The following is an 18,458-nucleotide window of genomic DNA, read 5'->3' as shown; positions in this document are numbered from 1 at the left end:
TTCAGTTTTGTTTGGCAGGCATCCTCCACTGTATTGTAACAATGCGCTGTATTTTTATCGGCAGCAATATCATGCGGTGTCCCAGAAAGCCTGGGCAACGGCTCCTTCCATGGGCTACAGTACACCGTGGGCAGCACTGTGCGGTATGAATGTGACGAGGGCTTTTGGGCTGAGAATACCACCCTGCTGTCCGCTGTTTGCCTAGAGGATGGCACCTGGAGCAATGCGGCTCATCCTCCTCACTGCTTACGTGAGCCTCTTCGTCCTCTTTTTTTTTTCCATCTCTATGACAACAGCATGTTCAAATTTCCACCACTTAATCGAGTGGCCTCTCTCAACTCCATCCTCTCCATTTGAGAATGATGTAGGGCAGGTAATTGGCCAAAATGACTGATAATGACTTGATTTTTACTCGTTTGGTACTAAAACCAGGTAAATGCTATGATGGGGCATGTCCCTATCCTACTTTTGCCTCATTCTGTCTGGAATTAGCAATGGCCTCTGGAGCTGATATACCGTATACCTGGAAGCTGATAATGGATGCACATATTGCAACACCAGGCCAACAATCATTAAAACTGACGTTTGTAGGAAATAGGAAGGCAGCATTTGCGCTTTTTTTAAGTCGCCATGAAATCATTTTATTTGATAATTGCATTATTATTTATGTAAAGTTTATTTTAATGGTGCCAATTTGGACATGCCCAAAAGTCTTCAAAGTTTAAAAAGTTCTTTTGAACTATCATGCTCTATTTCGTCTTAAATGGGCCATCTGTTCACAAAAGTCCTGACTGCAGGTCTCTTATTTCATCAAAATTAGAAACTCAACTAGTTTAAGTTAGAAGAAGGAACGACTCAGTCTTACATCAGTCTCTATTAACAAATAAATAATGTGTGACCAGGTTAATTGTGTATTTGAAAGGAGTCTTGATAACTTCTGAGAATGAAGTTCAAATATGTATCGTATCTTTTGCAGAGATGCTTTTTTTCAATTCACAGTTTCCCAGCAATGAGCTTTTCCATTAATGCTTTCTTGGCTTTATCCTGCAGCGATTCAGTGTCCCAACATCGAGAGTATGCTTTCAGAAAACATGGTATGGCGCCTAATCTCAGGCACGCTGAACGAACTCAGCTCTCAGATAATGTTAAGCTGCATTCCTGGCTACTACCTGGGGGGCCAAAGAACTATCAAGTGCTTAGCAAATGCAACCTGGGAAGGACTGGAGGGGAAGTCGACTTGCAAAAGTAAGCATACACTGCCCTAACACACACATGCACTCTTTCTTTCTCTCTCTCTCTCTCTCTCTCTCTCTCTCTCTCTCTCTCTCTCTCTCTCTCTCACACACACACACACACACACACACACACACACACACACACACACACACACACACACACACACACACACACAGACTATGAGCCATTCATTTTAAAACCTAACTATATTTTGTACATGTACAATTAACGACTGTAATCTGTCTGTTGCTAGGTAATTCTCCACTATATCATTGGAACAGGGCTATCATAGGAACAGCACAACTGTTATAGCTAGTCAGACAAACGGGTGACAAAAAAACAAAAACAATAGTGGCTGTCTTTTGCTGTAGCATTGCTACCATGGTTTGAGTACGCATCTCCCCTTAGAGCAGACTCACTGCAAATCTAGTTATTCCAACTGATCACCTTGATCCTATGGTAATTATTTCTATCCTGATGGAAGTGATTATTTCCAGAATGACAATGTCCCTATCCACAGGACACAAGGGCACACTGAATAGTTTGATGCATGAAAATTATGCAAATCTTATAGTATGACCTTTGCAGACACCAGGTCTCAGTTCTAGCAAAATCTATTCCAGGGTGCTGGCCTGAAAGCTTGTCATGGCCCAACACCTTGTTAAGACACTTTGTTGTTCTTTGCTGTAATTTGTTCCCCATCTCCATATACGCATGTTTACATTTACTTACATATCTGTTTATACCGCCGAGACAAGCTAAGCAAACAGCATGCCAGTGACTGTGTCTTCAACAGAATGTGCTGTAGCTAATTAGAGGTCAGATAGTAAATGTAAAGAGAAAGCCTTGTTTATATGGGAAACCCATGCATCCCCCTGGTCCACTGATGCAGGCTTCTAGATAAACAACGTGATATTCCTAATAAGGGATACATGCCAAATTTGATCCTTTAACAAATATTAAAATGTGTGTGGACTGCAGAAGGATTGTGCTGAATGTAAATTGACATGGCTGTGGTGTGGTGCAGAGTTCAGATAAAGTTCAGATGAATGGAAGCTTTAAACACGAACTGACTATAAATAATGGGCACTTGTCTGATGATGAAAATTATGAAAGTATTCTTCTATTGGTTTTGACTGCATCTGCTAATATGTTTTGTGTTATTTATATTATAATTATATTAATCCTATGGCAGAAGATTTGAAATTTTGTTTGATCTTTTTCAATAAATAAAAAGTGCACTGACCATGGAGCCATGGAACCATTATAGTAGTTTCCCTCGTCTCTTCATGTATGCAGAAGTCATGATAAGAATATGAATAGCACTAAGGGTTACCACTCATCGTTACACTTCCTGACTGTGAATTGTTCCAGCTTGCCTTTGTCATTTGCAGTTATCTCCTGTGGGGAGTTGCCTTCTCCTCCTAATGGCAAGAAGATGGGTACACTGACCACCTTTGGTGCCACAGCCATCTTCATGTGCAATACCGGCTACACGCTAGTCGGCTCCCACGTGCGGGAGTGTCAGGCCCATGGCCTCTGGAGTGGAGTGGAGACTAAATGTCTGGGTAAGAGAATCCTATACGTGCAGGTTTCAGCATTTTAAACGCATACTTAGGATTTAATGGCACATTTAGGGAGTTCAAAAGCTGCTTCCTGAATAATAACTATTAGTTCACTACAGTATTCTATACTACGTTATTATAGAATGCTATACTTTTATATATTTTAATGCTATTTTAAATGGCAAATGCAAGTATAGTTAAAAGCAAATGATGTATTGCTTGCAAATTGTGGATTTTAGCATTTAGACAGCTCTAAACTGTTATAACCAGAAGAGCCAATACAATCTCTGAATATTCCCATACACTAATAGAAGAGAAAATGCAAGGGACATGACCATAATTACAGTAAAAAGTATTGTCCAACATGAAACTTTGTCTTTGTCATTGGATAATTAATTGTTCTAGTATTTAAAAATATGAATTTAATGTAAATATTTTTCTTACTACAATTTTTTTCATAGAATAGCAGAGTGAAATATGACTGGTGATGTATTTCTATGGTTTGCTAAAGTGGTTGTATCGACGTATGTTACAGGCCGGAAAAAACAAACAGACCTGTTTTGATCAAAACCTGATTTTTCATTATTTATTAGCTGTTTATCAGAATTCAGTCACAGCCATGGGTTTTCCCATGCTGAACTCAACTGCTGAACTTTCACTACTCAATTGCAATAGGCTCAAAAGTGTTTGTGTCAGAGGGACATTATTACTTAATGTTTAATAATGTTTTAAGAGTCAATCAGGAAAAGGCAACCCATGCATTAAATGTTCTCAGCTACTAACAGCCGAGTCAAGGGCATGTAGAGCTCACTGTATCTGGAATGGAGAGTAATGCTGAATTTTAAAAGATATAAAAGTATTTAATTGAATTTGACTGATATTAATCAGTGGATTTAGAATAGCTTGTGTTGCTTCAAAATTGGAATGAATTACTGTGCTTTGATGCATTCTAGCTGGTCATTGTGATTCGCCTGATCCCATCACTAATGGCCACATCAGCGGCGATGGCTCCAGCTACAGAGACACAGTGGTATACCAGTGCAACCTGGGATTTCGCCTCATTGGGACCTCAGTGCGCATTTGCCAGCAGGACCACAGGTGGTCAGGGCGAGCACCTGTCTGTGTTCGTAAGTGTTCTTTTGAAGCTTGCAGTGGGATATGAACTGATTTTAGAAATGTCAGCAGTGCATTCTTAGGCCAAAGGGATAGCACTATGGCTGACTAATAGGGCTGAGTTTATCCCTGGGCTTTGATTATTGAGTTTCAATATGTCACTTATTTGATGTGTAGAGTACACAGTGTGACATGATTCACTGCCTCTATGTTAATGTATTTAATATAAGCAAGAAACACCATTAGAAATAACCTTTCCTCTAACTTGCTTCCATATTGTTTTTGAACAATATGGTATTAGTGATGGAATAAAAACAGATGTTGATTTTGAACTCATATGTTTGGACCCTGCTGTATATAAACAGACCACACTTCTCATGTGTTGTGCAAGCTTATTTCAAAGTTTTGGTGGAAAATGAATATGTAATATATGTTTACACTGTAGTTGCCATTGCCCAAGTTGCACAGTCTGCAGCTAACTTGCATGTTTAGCTATCCTGCTATATATATATATATATATATATATATATATATATATATATATATATATATATATATAATATATATATTATATATATATATATATATATATATATATATATATATATATATATATATTATATTATATATATATATATATATATATATATATATATATATATATATATATATATATATATATATATAATCAGTCTCCCTGGCCTTGCTGTAGTACACTACCGGTACCATCTGTCTCTTACATACTCCTTTCAGAGTACTGCTGCTGCTAGTGTGTTATGCTTGAGATATCATATCCTGCCCCTCTCCTAATCCTCCCAAGGGCCACACATGCCTGATCCATGTACTCAGTGCATAAATAATATATTACTGTGATCTGAGGTTACACTGATCCATGTGCTTAGGGTAAATATCAGGGTCATCCTCTTCATGGTCCTTAGGTTCTCACCCATTTATCTTTGTGGTTAATAATTAATGGTTCTAGTTATTCTGCACTATTGGTGCAGAAAAAAAAGCATGGTTATTTTGCACCAAGGAGCCTGCTCTTCTATTTTTGATCATATGTCAGAAAAACTGGGACTGTCTTAATTTAGAATCAACAACATGTGGCTGTGCATAATATAGAGTAACTGTAGTACATTCTGACCTTTCATTTTCATTAACAGCCATTACCTGTGGCCATCCTGGAAACCCAGCTAACGGGCGGACAAACGGGAGTGAGTTTAACCTCAATGACGTGGTAAACTTTACATGCAACACCGGCTATGTGTTGCATGGAACCGCTCGGGCACAGTGCCGCATGAATGGCCTGTGGAGCAACCCACTGCCCATCTGCAAAGGTAAGAGAGTTATGCACCTGCAGCATCTTGATTGGTAATTTTAATTACCATCTTATTAAAATCTCAACAAATATGCACTAGAACCTGATCATCACTATAAGAGGCTGTTTGACCAACATCTGCACTGGTTTGGTGAAGCAAATATCTGTGGGGCTGGATATGCTGATGAATACGTAACGTAATGCATACAATAAGTTGCAATGGGTAACTTACAAATCATTCAGATTCTGATTTCTTTTATGATGGACTGGCTTTCAAAGTTTAGTGAGCCCACAGCAGACCTTCTGACATTAACTGGGTCTCCCCATGCATATCTTGCTATAACATATCACTGATGTGCAGAAAACAGGGATTTTCTGGTGTTGTGAAAGATGCAACCTTTTCCCAGCTACTTTTTGAAGTGAGTGAAATGGAACAGTTACAGTGTGTTACCATGTGTGAGCTGCATTTGTTTATTTTATTAATATAAAAAGAAGAGAACACCGAAGAACCAAGGGTAAGCTTTGAACTTGAACTTTTTTTTTCCGTTTGGCTCACAGGGGTGTTGGGGCAGACAGCAAAACAAAAAAATGATCACTTCTTTCCAGCTCACCCGCATGTTGTGCTGCTCGGTGCCGCCACACACCCACACTTTTCATGCAGTCAATCTTGGGAGAGAGAGGAAAAAACAAATAGGCCATTGAAAGTAAAATACATCTGTGCTACATTCTCCTTTTGGCTCCTCCTTCAAATCACACCATCTCACTACAGACTCATGCTAAATGTGGTCCAAGGTTGAGTTACATCAAGATTCAGCTTTTCCTTCAAACCATGGACACATTTTCTTTAGCGGAAAGCGTTAAGCATTGCATTAACAGAAACGTAAAGAAATGCCATGAACGTTAACATGTCTATTCCTCAGTAGAAGAAGCATACGCATTAGTCCCCTAGTGATGCATGGTGTTCCTAATAGAACTCTCATTGGGAGTGGCCCAACAGGAAAGAGCTTACCACCACAGATGTCTCCTCTCAAGCTGTGCTACAGTGTTACTGTTGAATGTGTTGCCCCAGTGTAAGGTCAGAGCACATTGAATTGAGAGCAGTCCATCTGGCTCTGAAGTTCATCTAGCTGGTTCTTAGATGTTGCCATGTGCTGGCCCGCTCAGATAACATGTGAAGGTCAGTTAAATCAATCATCATGGCCGCACAGAGTCAAGTAGCTTTCTCCCCTTGTGGAGAATTGGCTTCAAGATTCAAGAATTTGTCATATGTACAGGAAACAGTCTATAACACAGTACAATTCAATTCTTACTCTGTGAATCCTCCCAGCAACCTCTGGCATAATTTAAACAGGGGCAGTAGAGGAGAGTCGTTCACAAGCCTGATGGCTTATATTGTGCTTAATGATGTGATGATGACCCTGGTCTGGTAGAAGCTCCCCAGCATTGGTAAAGCTGTAAGGTTTGGGCAGCTCTCACCACTTGCTGTAGTGCCTTAAGGTCCTGAGCTGTGGAGCAGTAAGGGTAATTTATCTCCTGGGGTTCTTGATGGTGCAGTGCACAGTCAGAAAGGCGGTACCCCAGTTCTGTGAAAGGCTTGGTGATATCCTGGACCCTTAACTTGCCTTACCATTTGATATACACTGTTGATCCTCTATCTCTGATTCCTCCCACTCTGTGCTGGATTTTAACCTTTGTCCAGGGATTGCTAAACAGCACCAAGTCCATATTATCAGCATATTGCTTTTTATGAGCATATTATTGTGTATGTACACCCCATGGAAATTGTTGGCTTTTTTGACATATTTGGACAAGCAAACATTTGATCCTCTTTGAAACAGTGCCTATTAATAAAGTTGATACACTGTCAAATGAGACACAAAATTGACATTTTGTAGCAATTTTCATAATTTAACTTAACAAAAAAAAAAAAACACACACACCTCCACATTTATCACATCTTTAAATGCATAAAATTAGAGTCTTACAACTGTTAGTATCAAAGTGCATGCTTCTACAATCAGAAAGAGATTGCACAGATTTGACCTGGCTGGGAGGCGTGCCAGGAAAAAGCCTTGCAAGTCTACAGTTTGGCAGTGAGCATTATCGGCAAAGATGAGGCCTTTTGTAATAATGTGCTTTGGATAGACGAATCAAAGACAGAGTTGTTTGGCGAGACCAAAGACAGCTTTTCAGGAGAAGCACCTCATACCAACTGTGAAGCTACTGTGAAGCACGGTGGTGGAAATGTTATGGCTTGGGGTTGCTACCTCAGGATCGGACATCTGACATTCATTGACTCAACTACGAAATCTGCATCATATCAAATAGTTCTTGAAGATAATGTGAGGCCATCTGTCCAAAAGTGGACCTTTCAACAGGATAATGGTCCGAAGCACACTAGCAAATCCACCAAGGAATGGCTCAAAAAGAAGAAATGGAGGGCCTAGGCAAAGCCCGGATTTGAATCCCATTGAAATGTTGTGGGGGGATTTGAAACAGACAGTACATGCAAGAAACCTCTCAAACATCTTGCAACTGAAAGAATATTGCATGGAAGAGTGGTCAGAAATCCCAGCAAGCCTGGTGGACAATTATGCAAAATGCCTACAAGATGTTATTTCTGCTAAAGGGGGCAATACTAGCTTCTGAGGCCAAGGGTGTACTTACTTTTTCCACAGAAGAATCACATCTATTGATATTTCGGTTGTATAAACGACCCTGTCCAGGGTGTACCCCACCTTGTGCCCAATGCTCCCTGGGATAGGCTCCAGGTTTCCCCGTGACCCTGAAAAGGATAAGGCGGTATAGAAGATGGATGGACGGATGGATGGTTGGTTGTATAAACAATTGAAAAAGCTCATTTTCCTTGTGTTTTTGTTCACGTAGATCAGCGTCATTACTGAACTGTTTCAAAGATGATCAAATGTTTGATTGTCCAAATATGTAAAAAAAGCCAACAATTTCCATAGGGTGTGCTTATTTTTTCACATGGCTGTATATTCACATGAAGTGTTAGACAAATTTAACAATATTGGGAGCATAGGTAACATGCATATCAAAGCATCTTGCATCAAATCAGGTGTCATTTTTGTCATAGGCACATTCCAAAACAGAAGCTCCTCTGACGGTTCAACAATCAAACAAACAGAAAAGACAGAAATTGCTCTAGAGACTTGAAGTGATATCCACTCTTCACATTCCTCCATGCTTTGCCTCTACACCTTAAGACATTAAGTATTTGTTTTCTCTGTGATTTTTTTTTCTTTCTTTTCTTCACCTCGTAGTGGTAAACTGCTCTGATCCAAGCTTCGTGGAGAACGCTGTTCGTCATTCTTCACATCGCTATCCTGAGAGCTTCAACTACCAACACACAGTGATGTATCACTGTAAGAAGGGCTTTTATCTGCTCGGCTCATCTGTGCTTACCTGCCAGTCAAACGGCCTGTGGGACAGATCGCTTCCTAAGTGCCTTTGTGAGTAATACTCCCTCTTTTCTGATTCAAACAATAGCATTAATTGTTGATGAAAACTAGGACAAAATATGTTTACCAAAGACCGGATTTTCATGAGGAAAATTTTTTAAAAATAACAAAAAAAAAAAAAAATTAACTAAATGAAAATTCCTCCTTGTGCATAACAGCTATGATTAAATGTTCTAACATTTTTCCTCAACAAATTAAAACGTGACACATTTAACTGGACAAAAGGAAACTTTTTAGAGGATTTAAGGGAGTAATCTTTAGCTTGGATGTAACAGTGCATTTGATAAAAAGTGTGCGCAGCACGTCACTGAATAAGTTCAAAGCTACATCTGTAGTTAATCTGAAATGGGTTGCTATACAGTGTACTACAGAGGGTGTAAAAGCTATTTTCATTGACTAAAACAGCTGTAGGTTTTCCTCAATTTAACATACAAGAATACAGCATCCAAATGACTAAAATGATATTAAAACCATTGTGTATTTTTGACAAAAAAGACTAAAGTCTAAAACTTTACTTGGGATTAGCTGGGATGTGGGCAGATTTAACAATACATTTATAGTGACCTAAACCAAACGCAACAGCAAATTCAGAGACATGACAATAATTAGTTTATGGGGTTTTTTCGCCCTCATTTCTGCTGCTGTGTTTTTGGTTTGTTAATGTGTATTGCACTTATAGGCCATCATATATGTGACCAGTTGATGATAGGATAGGGTAGGATGTGTAAATGTTAAAAGTTTCTTGTTTTTGTTCTTAAAGATTTTACTTTCCCTTCTCCCTTGCGTTCTTCCTCATTTCCCTCCTGTAGCTATTTCTTGTGGTGATCCAGGCGTTCCCCCATTCGCAATCCTCTCAGGCAGGAAGTTCACCAATGGTGCAGTAGTGAGTTACTCCTGCAGCCAGGGTCGAACCCTGGTGGGAAATGCCACGCTCCATTGCCAGGAGGATGGGCGCTGGAGTGGCTCACCACCCTACTGCTCAGGTATGGAAAGCTTCAGCTCTGAGCTTAGTGCAAAAAGTGTCACTCACTCCTTGTACAGCTTTACAACCTCAAACAGTATCTTGCTATCGCCCAAGTCAATATATTCAGGATTAATGATGTATGACTCGGGTGGAACAGGTGCCCTGAAGGCAGTGATTAAGTTCAAATGAGATCTCTCACACCTGATTTAGCCTATTAGGTTTTTCCTGAGCATCAGATTATATAAGATGAGCATTAGAAGGTACCTCTGTTGTGGACAAGCTAAGTATAAATGCATCTTTAAGTATCTTTTGTCACTGCATTTATGGAAAACAAAGTTTGATCAACCTTTTCCTTAAGACTTATTACATAATTCTTTATAAATATAAATCACAGCACGTACATGATGCAAAGATCATGACACTGACTAAGGCAATGTCAGGGGCTGGTAACTAAGATGTGCACATGATAAACACAATACCTTCGGGTCATGTGTGGATCATTTGACTTTTTCACCTACTTTGGTAAAGTGAAAATCAACATTTCTCTACAAAATGCTTACTTGCAGGTGGTAGTGCGGGTTTTTGCGGTGACCCAGGTGTTCCACCACACGGCTCACGTCTGGGAGAGGAGTTTCGTGTCAGGAGCCTCCTGCGCTTCACTTGTGAGGCGGGATATATTCTGATGGGCTCCTCAGAGCGTACCTGCCTGCAGAATGGTTCATGGAGTGGCACCCAGCCCGTGTGTGAGGGTAAGGAGAGACAGATGGGTGACTGAGAGGGACGGGAACAAACCGTTATAAATCAAGTTTCCATAGACCTGGTTTGATACAAATTTTTAAAATGAGTGTCAGAAAATAAAACAGAAATGCTAAAAAAAAAAAAAAAAAAAAAAAAAAAAGGGAACGTAGGCAGTAGTTTACAATCAGCTGTATGACCCTGTCTCCAGTTGTTCTTCCTTGGACCACTGCATACCGGGAACACCCCACAAGACCTGATTGATGCTCTGACCCAGTCGTCTAACCATCACAATTTGGCCCGTGTCAAAGTCGCTCAGATCCTTACATTTGCCCAATTTTCCTTCTTCCACCACATCGACTTTGTGAACTGGCTGTTCACTTGCTGCCTAATATATCCCACCCCTTGACAGTTACCACTGAATCAAGATAATCAACATTATTCATTTTACCTGTCAGTGGTTTTAAACTTATGGCTTATCGGTGTGTGTGTGTGTGTGTGTGTATAAATAATACGCACAAACTGAATCTTTGGGTGATCTTTTTTCCATTTATTTACTGTTCATGTTCATAAATCAAGCAACGGCCATGAAAAGTGCTATGCACCTAAAAACGCCCATATCAACTGTTCGTGGCATTGGTCAATAATTAAAAAATATATATATATCTAAAACAACCAGAGCTGAAATTAATCTGTTCCCAAGGACACGTGTATTTTGCCCACTCACAGTCCGGAGGATGGTTAGACAGGCAAAAATTTCTCCAAGGATTACAACTGGGAGATTTCATCTTCCAGCAGGACAATAATCTCCGGACCTAAATCCCTTTGAAAACCTGTGGGGCCAGGTAAAGAGGAGAGTCCACAAGAGAGGACCAAGGACTCTCCTAGGTCGAAGCTACACGTCTGCTAGGCAACTGTGAATTTTAAAAAAACAAAAAAAATCTAATATCCTAGACAGGAAATCAGCTTGGCCCCGATGCTCAGGCTAGTCATTTGTCCACCCATGGGTATTTGATGCTGACAGGCCTAAAATCAGTAATTACTGGTTAATTCAATGACTCCAGTTAGTGGAGATACACAAATGCCCTGTAATTACAGCAAAGCATGTTTAAGCACTACATTAATGAGAGGTTGCGTGAAAATTGCTCTAAATAGTGGCTGTTAGCACACAAACACAATTATTTTCTATATCATTTCACATTATTTCAAATATAAATGAATCTCTTCCAGGACATTTGTCATAAGTTGCAAGAAACATGATGCTCAAGAGTATGATCTGAGTGTGTAACATGAATGTAAAAACGGTAAATCCATCTGGCATAATCAACTCCTCAATCCATTACTTTTTGAGTACAATAAGCCCATGGATTGTGTACACAAGATCAATAAGATGCATTATTTAGAGGACATCCATAATTGAGTAAGGGGCTTTTAACAGATGCTTTAAGGTAGAAGAGATGGATGGGTGCTGGGAATGATGCAGGTGGAGGCTGTGGTACCATCTTGAGGATACAAATAACGTCACACAGGTACTAAATGTAAATACTAGACTACAGGAGAAGCACTAACCTGCTGCCACTTGGAAATAACAAATTCTAGTCTGGAAATATATTTGCCCCGAGCAGAGCCATTCCACAGAGATCTCATTAACTCTTTATTGAACCATTTTTTCTCTATTTAATAAACTGGCAGTGTTTATAGTGAGGTAGCAGTTTTGCAGTAACAATTTCACTGATTATGATGAACGGCCTCGAGAGGTTAAGACTTAAAACTTGTGCTCTTTGGATGATTGTTATGAATTGGGTTGTGCATTACATTAATGGTTTTGGCCTCTTTCACAACCATACGATTTAGCTTGGAAACGAGTCATTTATCATACACACGAAACGTCTTGAATCATTTCTTGTTAGAAACCTCTGTTTGCCAGGAGAGTAAAAAACAAACAACAAAGCAAAAAAAAAAAACTTTGGTCACTGAATGCTTGTGTGAAAAGAAAGGAAGAGTAATTTCAGTGGTTTATATTTTTATTGCTCACAAATTGTATGAAAATCTCTCTGTGCAAGATCAGTCTAACTGGTCTTGACTTCAGAGACTGTCTCTATGAAGCTTACAGACTAATGCAGTTAATTACAATTATAGCCCTCATCCAACAATGCCTCTTTTAATTACATTAAATCCTAAAGTATTCGACAGTAATGCAAATACATTAAGATTTAACGTATCAGATATTTCACGTACTTTATTCTCAAATCCCCCCCCCATAAAAATCGCTCCATGTCAGTACACTAAATGGGCTTTTGATGGAGTGCTGAGATCCAGGACGTAATCATTTAAAAATATGTGAATTATTTCAAGTGCATTTTGAATGTCAAGTGCCATTTATCCGAATTTAGAGGAACAAATACGTAAACACAGCATGGTGTTGTTTTTTTGTTTGGTTTTTTTTTAGGGGTAATCTAATAATCATAGCTGTGGTCCATAGCGTAGACCAACAAACAAACAGACAGCATGAAACAAGCAATATCCATAAACAATGAGGAAAAACCTACCTAAATCAAACAGCATCATTAATTCAACAGAAGCAAAGCAACAAGCCATCAAACAACTTTGCCTGCTCACAGCCACTAATTGAAAGTAAATGAAGGACGAGCGATTGTCTTCTCCGGTATGCAAATCTCTTAATGTAGCAGTACATCGCAAGCGGTATTGTTAAACTGCTCAACTCTAATAACAGCATATAGATCTTGGTATATTGGTATAAATGGCTATATAGCTGGCTCCCGAGTGGTGCAACAGAAAAGCGTTCACCTCATCATCGGAAGACTGTGAGTACAAATCACAACAATGCCACAGCCATCCGTGGCAAAATCCAAGAGAGCAAAATTGGCTGTGTTCTCTGGATAGGAGGGAAGGCTCTCTCTCTCTCTCACTCCTGTCAATCACAGCAATAGCAACAGCAGGTGTCTGTCAGCTCATTTGTGCAAAAGAGGGCAGATAACACTTTCCTCAGAGTGTTACGCTGCCCCATGATGCAGCATGAACAGCAGTTTGAAAGAGGTGTGGTTGGCTAGATTTAATGCATTGAAAAAATCTCAACTATCAAACATCAAATTAAAACATCTATATTAAAAGAAAATTTTAAAAGAAAAGTAAAGCTGCAAGCAGTGATAAATGGGCCCTCGTACCCAAGTGCACGTTGGGGTTGCTCTGCCAAGGGAAAGCCATTCCATTTTTTTTTTTAAGTTTATAAAGTTGTTTTTGACATTTTCCTGTTGCCAGCAGGTGGCACTATGAATATAACTGAATATTGGCATGTAGATGCCCTCAGGCCAGGTTTTGTATAAAATACGTGAAGTTTGGTGCAGATTGAACATTGTATATCTAAGTTAGTGTAACATGTCAGGTCATGTAGTGTAACATGTCAGGTCATGTTGCCAGCAGGTGGCGCTATGACTATAAGTGAACATTGGCATGTAGTTGTCCTCAGGCCAGGATTTTTATCAAATATTTGACGTTTGGTACAGATTGAACAATGTATGTTTGAGTTAAAACAACTTCCTGTTCCGCTGCATTAATAGCATTAGCTAAGTATTGCTAGCATGGTGTAATGTTTCTAGTATGTTGCTAGCATATTTACATATGTTGATAGGAGTGCATCACAGTGTAAAACATGTCACTTCCTGGTGACAATAGCAATCCATGACAATCACCTTCTTCCTGGAATTTTGGCATAGTGTGTTACTAGGTCAGACCTTTTAACCAACTTCATGGTGTTGAACAAGTTCTGTTTAAGTGCTGATTTGATTGAACAGGGTTTGCAGTAATCAGGCCTGGTTGTGTCTATTCCAGCTGAACCACAATATGAATGCAGTTTCATAGATTTGGAGAATTAGTAACTATGGGGGCAAATACATTTTCACACTGGCCCAGTTGGTATTGGATAACTTTTTTGCTTCAAAACTAGCATTTAAAATCTGTAATCTGTGTTTACTCAGGTTCCCTTTGTTTTAATTTCTGAAACAATTTAGTATGAGATCAGGATGGGGCAAATACTTTGGTGTATGAATCGTCTGAATCTTTAGGATAAGTGGATCCGTGTGTGCACAGACATCATCTGGAGTTTGTCATTTTGAAAACTCATAAAATGGAGGGTTAATTAAATTCAAAATCAATGACTCGACAAGTTCTTGTATACTTTATCAAGGAGGCTTTAAAGTTAGGGGCAGCCATTTTGAAGTCAGAACATTCTTTAATGTTTGAGTTCTACTGCTGAAAAAAAATCTTCACAGTGTAATTTGAGGTCTTCTGCGTAATCTCAGATATTGTCAGGAAGATTTTTTTTTTTTGCTGTTCTCCTACACTCAGACAGTAATACTAAGCCAGGTCTCATCATGCTATGTTTTCACATTGACTTTCCACAGCTGTGTCCTGTGGGAATCCTGGAACTCCAGCCTATGCTAGGATCGTGTTCAGTGATGGGATGCACTTCTCCAGCTCAGTGTCGTACGCCTGCTGGGAGGGCTACAAGACCACAGGCCTCACAACTCGCCACTGCACCACTAATGGCACATGGACCGGCTCGGCTCCGGACTGCACAGGTCAGACCCGAGGCCTCCTTTTTAAAGCAGTAGTCCACTCAGAAATATTGACTAAAAGCAAATAGCAAGCCATAATACGGGGTATCATGTTAATTGTTTACTGCAGGCATGCTTTTATTTTTTGCAAGCAATTTCTTCAAGTGTTGTTGTGAAAGAATGAATGAACAGTTAGCAACCAAGTCAGGATGAGGCAAGCGACATGCTAATTAGCGCCTATAGCTTCCATTCACTGTGGCATGTCTCCATCTATTTTTGTTAACGGCTAATGAAAATGTATACCCACAAACTATGATGACGATGATAATGATGAGATCATGCTAATTAGTGGTTACAAGCTTCCATTCATTTTTATTGCTTAATATGGTTAATTGATCCATCAGGAATGAAAACAAATAGTGACACATCGTGCTAATTGGTGCCTGATATACAGTACCGTGCAAAAGTTTTAGGAACCCTATTTTGTTTAGTACAAATTTTTATTTTATGACTTGTACATTATCAAGCCAGTACAAAAACATTATAAATACATTAGTTCTCTAGCACAAAATTAAATGTTACAGAAAACTGTTTGTATTTCATTAAAGAACGCAGCATATTAAGTGGCAAGAGACACTTTTCAGACCAAAAAAATGGATTTTGCGGCAAAAATAAGAAGCAAGTGCTACAGTCGAAGTCTAAAGAAAGGACCGTGGTTGGTTCTGAAAGATGCTCAGTAAAACTTACAGCTCATTTCCTTATAAAACTGCACCAATTCTACCCAAGACTATTTTTAATTTATTTATTTATTTCATTTTTAAAGCGAAAGGACGTCACGCCAAATATTACCTTTGTTTCATTTATTACTGGTTACTGCTCTTTATAGTAACTTTTTAAAGCTGTGTTAGGTTACCTGCACAGTCAATTCTTTGGTTGTTGAAAACAACCCATCAGAACAAATTGCTCATGTAATTATTTCTGCCTACTAACTTACATTCACTGGACTGTCCACTGAACCCTTGTGGGTAAAAGAACAGTTAACTGTATTATGCTAATTAGTGCGTTATTAGTCAAGTTTACATGTTCAAGCTTATACTGTTGTGTCTATGTCGAGTTACCATCATGATATGCTGCTATTTTTAATGGAACATTTGATATATTTTATTGTTGTAGTCATCAGCTGTGGAGATCCTGGTCCTATTGCTAGTGGAATTTACATGGGGAATGAGTTCACCTTCAATAAGACGGTCCGTTATCGTTGTAACCCTGGTTACATCATGGACCCTCCGGGCCGGGACACTCTCTACTGCTCCAAAGACGGCACGTGGAATCAGACCAAACCAAGCTGCAGAGGTAAAAACATGTAATCAAAAGATATAATCAGAAGCGTTATATTACTCTGATATCCAAAACACAGCAACTGCAAACAGAATTAAATCTCTAGTTAACGGTTTAAAGATTTAACATGGTGGAAATTGGCAAAAGATTTGAGTTGTCTAAAAATATATGCTAAATAGGCTGTTTCCATTAGTTCTTTTTCAATGAACAGATGAACTTAGTATGCACTGATCAGTATCCTGGCTCTACAAAGGGAAATTTTATCACAATTATTTTTTTATACAGAAGTACAGTTTAGAAACTAAGACGGCAAATGTAAAACTGTTTAGCGATAGCATGGATGTTTTGCCAAATGTTGTAATTTCCAAACACAAGTTTGAAATCTCTGATCAATTTTTATAGTTAGATCATTTATAGAGAAATGCTTAGATGAAAACAGCAGTTTTGTTAACTTTTAAAAGAAAATAAAGCATCTAATGCACACTGAAGAAGAACAAAACAATCAACTATATATACCGTTTTCATTGTTTAACACTTTTTTTTTTTTTTAAATCTAGACTTAGGTTATGGGAAACATCTGCCATACAATTCCCTGTATATGAGCTGTTACCATAGAAACAATGTATTGGAACGATCGCATTAATATAAACCTGTGATGAGTTACAGCTGGAACTACTGCAGATTTGCTGTTATACAAAATTGACACCTTCGACAATGCTGTGGTATAAAACATTTTTAAAATGTGACAGATCTAAAAGTTTGAGGCTTTTGTTAGCTTTGTGCAGAGGCATTGTGAAAGGCATAAAAGCACGATCAGTTTAATTTTCCACTTTACTGCTCTTTCAAAACATTTTAAGCTTCAAGACATACGACACAATCAGCACACAAGAAATGTATAAAAGTTGCTGCCAAGAGAATGGTTTAGATGTGAATATCACAACGTCTAAACTGGAATTGCTGGAATCTCCATATGAAAAGTCTTTCTGATCTCTCCCGACTTACACACACTGAAGGAATAATACCTGCAAAAAAGTGTAAGATCTCTGTTATCAGATGTCAGGTTTGAGTCACATACACAGCTACTGAACACACTCCAGCTTCTGGTTTTGAGCTGTCTGATGTGTTGTGCTGCATGAGAAATGTGACGCACGTTCGAGGCACGCAGTGGGTCGAGAGAATAATTCTGGTTAATCATCTCTTTCTACTCTCTTCTGATTCCGAAGCGTGCGTACATACACGCACTCCCACCCCTCCATCCACAAATGACACAACAATCAAGGAAGAGGACGAATAATCTATCTGAGTAATACTAAACGCTGACAGTAGGAATCCGAGAGGTTACCTTAGGATCGTGATGACTGAGACAATGCTAATGATAATTGCGTATTTTGTGCCTGCAGTGATCATCTGCGACCAGCCCCCGGCTATCCGCAACGGGAAAGTGGAAGGCTCTGATCTGCAGTGGGGCTCTAGCGTGGCATACAGCTGTTTCAGTGGTTATCAGTTATCCTCTCTTGGAATAGCCACGTGTGAGGGGAATGGAACATGGCGTGGTGAAATCCCTCAGTGTTTGCGTAAGTATAAATTGATTAGTTATGACCGTTGAGTGACTTTACTTGTCAAGGAAGATTTGAGCAATGGCAAAAGTCTGAGTGAGTGCAGAGTTAACCTTCATTCACACTAACAGGCATCACGTTACTTGTAGCTTATCTCAGTGGTTTTCAAAGTGGGGGCCGCCAAGGGGCGCCCGGGGGTCCTCAACAATTTGGTGTGAAAAATAAATAAATACATGATTTTTTCTTTCTCACTCTCAGACAACCACACACACACACACAGACACACACACACACACACACACACACACACACACACTCAAAATCAATTCTAATGTAATGTAAATATGTAATTATTAATAAAAAAAAAAGGGGGATGTATTCAGAAGTGTGTATTTTAATGTGTTTTAAAGACATCTTGCAAAAGGGGGGCCTCGGTCAAATGTTAATGCCATTTGGGGGGCTTTGCCCTGGAAAAGTTTGGGAACCCCTGGCTTATCTAATGCGGGTCTGTAGCGAATGCTACTGTGGCTTGTACCTGTGCACTGTCCAGCTTTTTGCTTGTTTGATTTTGTTCTAA

At 39.2% G+C, this 18,458-nt stretch overlaps 1 protein-coding gene across 1 annotated transcript in view; it reads left to right on the top strand.

Annotated features, from left to right (window-relative positions):
* The window catches only part of LOC108262239 (CUB and Sushi multiple domains 1a), a 291,201-nt gene that overhangs the window by 251,505 nt on the left and 21,238 nt on the right, over positions 1-18,458 (top strand). The window contains exons 49-59 of the mRNA XM_053679448.1: positions 65-250; positions 1,051-1,245; positions 2,631-2,804; positions 3,755-3,928; positions 5,078-5,251; positions 8,517-8,705; positions 9,524-9,697; positions 10,245-10,427; positions 14,835-15,011; positions 16,161-16,340; positions 17,726-17,899. Coding sequence (XP_053535423.1) covers positions 65-250; positions 1,051-1,245; positions 2,631-2,804; positions 3,755-3,928; positions 5,078-5,251; positions 8,517-8,705; positions 9,524-9,697; positions 10,245-10,427; positions 14,835-15,011; positions 16,161-16,340; positions 17,726-17,899 — 1,980 coding nt within the window. The remainder of the gene's footprint in view (positions 1-64; positions 251-1,050; positions 1,246-2,630; positions 2,805-3,754; positions 3,929-5,077; positions 5,252-8,516; positions 8,706-9,523; positions 9,698-10,244; positions 10,428-14,834; positions 15,012-16,160; positions 16,341-17,725; positions 17,900-18,458) is intronic.

Source organism: Ictalurus punctatus, chromosome 3 (genome assembly GCF_001660625.3).
Source record: "Ictalurus punctatus breed USDA103 chromosome 3, Coco_2.0, whole genome shotgun sequence".
NCBI lineage: Eukaryota > Metazoa > Chordata > Actinopteri > Siluriformes > Ictaluridae > Ictalurus > Ictalurus punctatus.
The sequence above is the reverse complement of the archived record's forward strand: the minus strand, read 5'-3'. Positions and strand labels throughout refer to the sequence as shown.